General features: G+C 45.7%; 1 protein-coding gene across 1 annotated transcript in view; it reads left to right on the top strand.

The window, feature by feature from the left end:
- LOC123751682 (serine/arginine repetitive matrix protein 5-like) overlaps positions 1 to 7752 on the top strand; it is a 24078-nt gene continuing 16326 nt past the window's right edge. The window contains exons 1-2 of the mRNA XM_069302268.1: positions 1 to 145; positions 5997 to 6163. Coding sequence (XP_069158369.1) covers positions 1 to 145; positions 5997 to 6163 — 312 coding nt within the window. The remainder of the gene's footprint in view (positions 146 to 5996; positions 6164 to 7752) is intronic.

Genomic DNA, 7752 nt, shown 5'->3' with positions numbered 1-7752 from the left:
ATGAAAGTATACGTGGAGAACATGAAAGTATACGTGGAGAACATGAAAGTATACGTGGAGAACATGAAAGTATACGTGGAGAACATGAAAGTATACGTGGAGAACATGAAAGTATACGTGGATGACAATCTTTCACGGGGGAACTGTAAATGTAATCGGGTGCACAATCTAGATGGCGTTGATATCGTTATTTCACTCACCAGAGGTCGTCATCATCGACCTCACCTCCTAACTTAGGTACGAACAGGAGCCTTTCACAGATGGCGTTGAACTTCGCACACCTCCGCCAACAGATGGCGTTGTCTGCGTCTCGCCTAATGCCTTGGAGTTGGCGTGCAGGTCCATAGATGGCGTCAATATCGCCACTCCTCGCTCCACCAACGGTGTTGATATCGTAACAAGGGAACCTCGCCCATGATCGCCACAGATAACGGGGTTGAATATCCTGGGTGTTCAATAGAACATGTTCCAGTATCCCACGGTGAGGGATCTTTAATGTTATGGGGCGAGTGACTCTATCATTCCTCAAGGTTTCTCCGACAAGTATTTCAGGAAAATTAAGAATACCTCTTTACTTGCAAGAGAGAGAGAGAGATGTTCTCTCTTTTTAACGTCTTGACTCTGCCTTGTCACAAACATAAGAAAATAAGAACATTAGAACATGAGAAGATAAGAACATGAGACCAAATAAACACTACACAAGGTTCAAGAACTAATACAGGCCAGGGATATACATATACACCCAAACTCATCCACACTTACACCCATCCTAACCTTAAAACAACCCAGAATTAACTAAACTGCGGAAGCTTGACTGGTCAAAGCTTTGACCTATTCCCTTAATCATGTTACACTTTGGTTCAATCATGCCACACCCTTGCTACAATCATACCACTCCTTGCTACAATCATGCCACCCCATTGCTACAATTATGCCACCCTTGCTTCACTCATACCACCCCTTGCTTCAATCATACCACCCCTTGCTTCAATCATACCACCCCTTGCTTCAATCATACCACCCCTTGCTTCAATCATACCACCCCTTGCTTCAATCATATCACCCCTTGCTACAATCATGCCACCCCCTTGCTTCAATCATGCCACCCCTTGCTACAATCATGCCACCCCCTTGCTTCAATCATGCCACCCCCTTGCTTCAATCATGCCACCCCCTTGCTTCAATCATACCACCCTTTGATTCAATCATGCCACCCCCTTGCTTCAATCATGCCACCCCCTTGCTTCAATCATGCCACCCCCTTGCTTCAATCATACCATCCCTTGCGTCAATCATACCATCCCTTGCGTCAATCATACCACCCCTTGCTACAATCATGCCACCCCCTTGCTACAATCATGCCACCCCCTTGCTACAATCATGCCACTCCTTGCTACAATCCTGCCACCCTCTTCCTACAATCATGCAACCCCCTTGCTACAATCATGCCACACTCTTGCTACAATCATGCCACCCCCTTGCTACAATCATGCAAAACCCTTGCTACAATCATGCCACCCCTCTTGCTACAATCATGCAACCCCCTTGCTACAATCATGCCACACTCTTGCTACAATCATGCCACCCCCTTGCTACAATCATGCCCCCCTTGCTACAATCATGCCACACTCTTGCTACAATCATGCCACCCCCTTGCAACAATCATGCCACTCCCTTGTTACAATCATGCCAACCCCTTGCTACAATCATGCCACCCCTTGCTACAATCATGCAACCTTCTTGCTACAATCATGCCACCTCCTTGCAACAACATGCCACCCTCTTGCAACAATCATGCCACCCCTTGCTTCAATCATGCCACCCCCTTGCTACAATCATGCCACCCCCTTGCTGCAATCATTCCACCCCCCTTGCTTCAATCATGCCACCCCCTTGCTACAATCATGCCACCCCCTTGCTACAATCATGCCACCCCCTTGCTACAATCATGCCACCCCCCTTGCTTCAATCATGCCACCCCCTTGCTACAATCATGCCACCCCCTTGCTACAATCATGCCACCCCTTGCTACAATCATGCCACCATGCTACAATCATGCCACCCCCTTGCTACAATCATGCCACCCCTTGCTACAATCATGCCACCTCTTGCTACAATCATGCCATCCCCTTGCTACAATCATGCCACCCCTTGCTACAATCATGCCACGCCCTTGCTTCAGTCATGGCACCCCCCTTGCTACAATCATGCCACCCCCCCTTGCTACAATCATGCCACCCCCCTTGATACAATCATACCACCACCTTGCTACAATCATGCCACACCCCCTTGCTACAATCATGCCACCCCTTTGCTACAATCATGCCACCCCCCTTGCTACAATCATGCCACCTCTTTGCTACAATCATGCCACCCCCCTTGCTACAATCATGCCACCCCCCTTGCTACAATCATGCCACCTCTTTGCTACAATCATGCCACCCCCTTGCTACAATCATGCCACCCCCTTTCTACAATCATGCCACCCCTTTGCTACAATCATGCCACCCCTTCCTACAATCATGCCACCCCCTTGCTTCAATCATGGCACCTCTCTTGCTACAATCATGCCATCCCCTTGCTACAATCATGCCATCCCCTTGCTACAATCATGGCACCCCCCTTGCTACAATCATGCCACCCCCGCTTGCTACAATCATGCCACCCCCTTGCTACAATCATGCCACCCCCTTGCTACAATCATGCCACCCCCTTGCTACAATCATGTCACCCTCTTGCTACAATCATGCCACCCCCTTGCTACAATCATGCCACCCCCCTTGCTACAATCATGCCACCCCCTTGCTACAATCATGCCACCCCCCTTGCTACAATCATGCCACCATTCCTTGCCACAATCATGCCACCACCCCTTGCTACAATCATGCCACCCCCTTGCTACAATCATGCCACCCCCTTGCTACAATCATGCCATCCCCCCTTGCTACAATCATGCCACCACCCCTTGCTACAATCATGCCACCCCCCTTGATACAATCATGCCACCCCTTTGCTACAATCATGCCACCACCCCTTGCTACAATCATGCCACCACCCCCTGCTACAATCATGACACCCCCCTTGCTACAATCATGCCACCCCTCTTGCTACAATCATGCCACCCCTCTTGCTTCAATCATGCCACCCCCCCTTGCTACAATCATGCCACCCCCCTTGCTACAATCATGCCACCCCCCCCTTGCTTCAATCATGCCACCCCTCTTGCTACAATCATGCCACCCCCTTGCTACAATCATGCCACCCCCTTGCTACAATCATGCCACCCCCCTTGCTTCAATCATGCCACCCCTCTTGCTACAATCATGCCACCCCTCTTGCTTCAATCATGCCACCCCCCTTGCTACAATCATGCCACCCCCCCTTGCTACAATCATGCCACCCCCCTTGCTTCAATCATGCCACCCCTCTTGCTACAATCATGCCACCCCCTTGCTACAATCATGCCACCCCCTTTGCTACAATCATGCCACCCCCCCTTGCTACAATCATGCCACCCCCCTTGCTACAATCATGCCACCACCCCTTGCTACACTCATGCCACCCCCCCTTCCTACAATCATGCCACCCCCCCTTGCTACAATCATGCCACCACCCCTTGCTACAATCATGCCACCACCCCTTGCTACAATCATGCCACCCCCTTGCTACAATCATGCCACCACCCCTTGCTACAATCATGCCACCACCCCTTGCTACAATCATGCCACCCCTTGCTACAATCATGCCACCCCCCCCTTGATACAATCATGCCACCCCTTTGCCACAATCATGCCAACACCCCTTGCTACAATCATGCCACCACCCCCTGCTACAATCATGCCACCCCCCTTGCTTCAATCATGCCAGCCCTCTTGCTACAATCATGCCACCCCTCTTGCTACAATCATGCCACCCCTCTTGCTACAATCATGCCACCCCCTTGCTACAATCATGCCACCCCCCCTTGCTACAATCATGCCACCACCCCTTGCTACAATCATGCCACCTACCCTTGCTACAATCATGCCACCCCTCTTGCTACAATCATGCCACCACCCCTTGCTACAATCATGCCACCACCCCTTGCTACAATCATGCCACCACCCCTTGCTACAATCATGCCACCCCTTAATAGACGCCTTTCATGAGACCTGCCATTTTAATCTCGTTTTGACACGTTATTTGGAGGTTTCTGGCGGCGGGATAATGAATGAATCGTCCTATTTATACTTGCAAGAGAGTTCAGATTCATTTTATAGTACTGAGTACTGTGTATAGTACTGTGACTAGAGCTGTACTGTGACTAGAGATACTGTGAGTAGAGATACTGTGAGTATAATTATAATGAGATATGACATACTCATGTCACTGGGTCGGACTGACCCATTACCCAGGCTTCTAAATTAAGACTCCCTATCGCCCTATTGTTTATTAAAAATAAATAATATAAATAATGTGTGTAAATCACGAAAAATAAACTCGTGATTAAAAATGTGACAGTGTCAGACCACGGAGAAAAATTGAAACAGGAATTTCCTTAAGTACTTTCGTATATTAATATATAATATAAATAATGCCAGCGTTTGTTACACTAATTACTGCAAGTTACATTAATTATAGTTACTAAATAGTTCACATAAATCGATTTATTAATTGTTATATTGTTGAGATAGTGTTTGTTGTTTTATATTTTCGAGAATAGTTCCACTTAATAGTTCCTTGTTTTGTTCAAAAAATTAAAAAAATAATGGTACCAGCCTCTATTCAAATTCAGTAGAGGCCCTAACAACTCTGTTCAATACACACTGAAATCACAATAACGTGATATATCAAATGAACAAGTTCACAAGGGCCGTGATGAGGGTTTGAAAATCAAGATCATAGATTCGAACCCTCATCACGGCCCTTGTGGGTTTGTTCAACTGTGTTCACTCAATCCTCCACATCAAACGCCTTACAGTGTGTGGCTCAGATGTAGTGACAATAATCTTATGAAGTTGAATGTGCTTCTTAATCCTCATAAAACTGTTAACTATATTCCCCCTTGGGAAGATGTGTTGGTCTCTATACATTATACACCCATAAGCTTGAAGCAACCCTCTAATACTGAGACTATGAGATGTATAACACTGGAATCTATTGACAGTCATCTTTAACATCTCAGACCAAATGAATTCTATTCTTTTACTGATGGTTCTGTGCAACTGAGCACAGGCACAGCAGGATGTGCATGTGCAGTATATAAAGCGAATGAAATGATTATGTTTAGCATGCAGAAGTTGAACGACTTGGCAGCACGACTCCGATTGAGCTATTCGGTATTTATCTAGCCACTGAGTACCTTACCTCTCAGTCTTTTAATAACCCATCACAATTAATGTCTACAGTAACTTATATATTAAATGGAATGGAATATTTGCCATTGATAATCAGTTTTGTATACAATTTTTATGGATCCCATCCCATGTTGTATTATGATTGTTGATGTTGTTGCTGGTCGTCCTTCCTTACGGACAACCCAACCCAAAACCCGGAGAGTGCTTATTTTGACCAGGAGATCACCCTGGGCGCTTCTGGCACTTGGAGAGGGACTCAGCGTCACAAATTTAGGGGATGCGGCTCCAACACTTAGCCTCGTTGTCCCGTGCACACACCCACTCGAGCCGCCGTGACTCCCCACTCTCTCCTTATTGGGTATGACCTCCTCAATCCCCTTTCTCTTATTATTATTCTGTTGTACCCTGTCCACAGCTATGGTTCATGGTTCTTTCTCTCTCTCTCACTTTTCTACTTTCTGGGAAGCCTCATTAGGACAAGGGCAAACACTGAATGAACATTCATTTAGGCCCCTAAACTCGACGTTTGGTTCATCCCACAGCGCCAGTCCAGTGTCGCGCCAAACAATGTGGGCGACTCCATCTCAAATATGGAAATATCTAATGATTAGATATTTCCATGCAATTATTATTAACATACAAATTAAAAAAATAATTCAGATTTAGAAGAACTAAGAAATGGCCAAAGACCTTCTGAAAGTTGCAGTATTAAAAGCTATGACAACTTTTGTAATAACAGATATTTGAATGATCAGCACAGTAGCCGGACCAGACAATGTGATGTAGTCATTGCGGTAATTCCTCTTGGCTATAGACACATCTTGCAGGTTAGTGAGGCTGAGCCACTACCAGAATATGCAGCTTGTAAACTCACTGACAATCCTTCAAGGCATTCACTAGAACGCTGTTTAGACTTAATTTGCCTGTCGATATTAAAGAATATATATTTTTAAACTGTGTCTCTAATGAACTCATCACTGGCTTGTATGGTTGCACTTCAAATTTGTAAACTGAAACGTGTATAATAACTGATGGAGATTACAATAGCATGAGTTTCACATGTGTTTCAATATATACTATTTAGACTCATTGTCTTGTGTTCTGTGTGGCCGTGAATACGAACACCATCCACACTGTAATCAGACCAAAATGAATTACTTAGATTAGAATATTTATTATAGTTTGTCGATAATGTTTAAAATAAGGTGTTAAGTTGATTGAAGTCGCCACGTTACGTAAGTTTATTGAAGTCTGTGGGAATAACGTTCATGTCAATAATATCTTTCAGGAGTCTGTCCTCCATTTTATAAGCCGGGTAAAAGATGTTCGTGTACCACCCTTCAAGGGTGGTCCTCACCACCCTAGTGATGATGTAATACAATCATCATCAGAAGAAGCAACCAGTACAAGACCCGTACCCACTATCACATTGTTTTACAGGAACTTCTTTTACCCGGCTCACAAAACGGAGGAAAGAGTCCTGAAAGATATTATTGATAGGAACGTTATCCCCACAGACACCAATCACAAGATACAATTAACAAAATATTACAAAAACAAGAAGTCCGCCAACTTACTCATGAAGAACTCCCCAGACACCAAACAGAACGCCTTAAAAAGAGATCAACGTCGTCTATGCCTTCACATGCGTACTTGGGGACAGTCAGCCCCAAAGATCTCAGTATATAGGCAAGACAACAACGTCTCACTCTAGGCGATTAACAATGCACAAACAACAGGGCTCCATCAAGGAGCATATAATCTCCTCACACAACCAGACCATCACCAGTGACATCTTACCAAGCAACACTGAAATAATCGACAGGTATGACAACAATGCATCGGCGAGGCACTGCACATCAAAAGTGACTGATTTTCATCAAATCAGTCACTTATTGAGGAGAACGCGAGAACTCTATCTACGTTTAAGCACGTACATTGGACAACTGTGCTGAGTACTGAGGAGAACGCGAGCCTCAAACATACGCGTTTATGCAAGTGTCTCGTACATTGAGGCTCGCGTTCTGCTCAGTAAGTGACCGATAATTTTCATCAAATCAGTGTTCTTTCCCATTGATTTAAACCACTCGACCATCACTCGCATATACGCTTGGGGACCACTCAAGCTTGTTCGCATTTGTGTTGCTCACGTGGCCCCACAAAAATGAGGTGATTTGATGAAATAGGTATGCCCAAGATTACCATCAAAGTGCCATCGGGGTGGTGGTTCAAATTGCCTCGGCTATCACTGCCTTTTGTACGGTCACTGATGGTCGAGTGGTGTTAGGCACCGTATACACCAGTTGCAATGTGCTCCTGGCGGTCCTTGCAATCTTTCTGCAGTGCTGAACATATGCACGACTCTCACACCTCCCCACACACTCCTCAGTATACTAAGCCGCCTCATCTTCTCACT

The sequence above is a fragment of the Procambarus clarkii genome, chromosome 47, assembly GCF_040958095.1.
Source record: "Procambarus clarkii isolate CNS0578487 chromosome 47, FALCON_Pclarkii_2.0, whole genome shotgun sequence".
Lineage (NCBI taxonomy): Eukaryota > Metazoa > Arthropoda > Malacostraca > Decapoda > Cambaridae > Procambarus > Procambarus clarkii.
The sequence above is the reverse complement of the archived record's forward strand: the minus strand, read 5'-3'. Positions and strand labels throughout refer to the sequence as shown.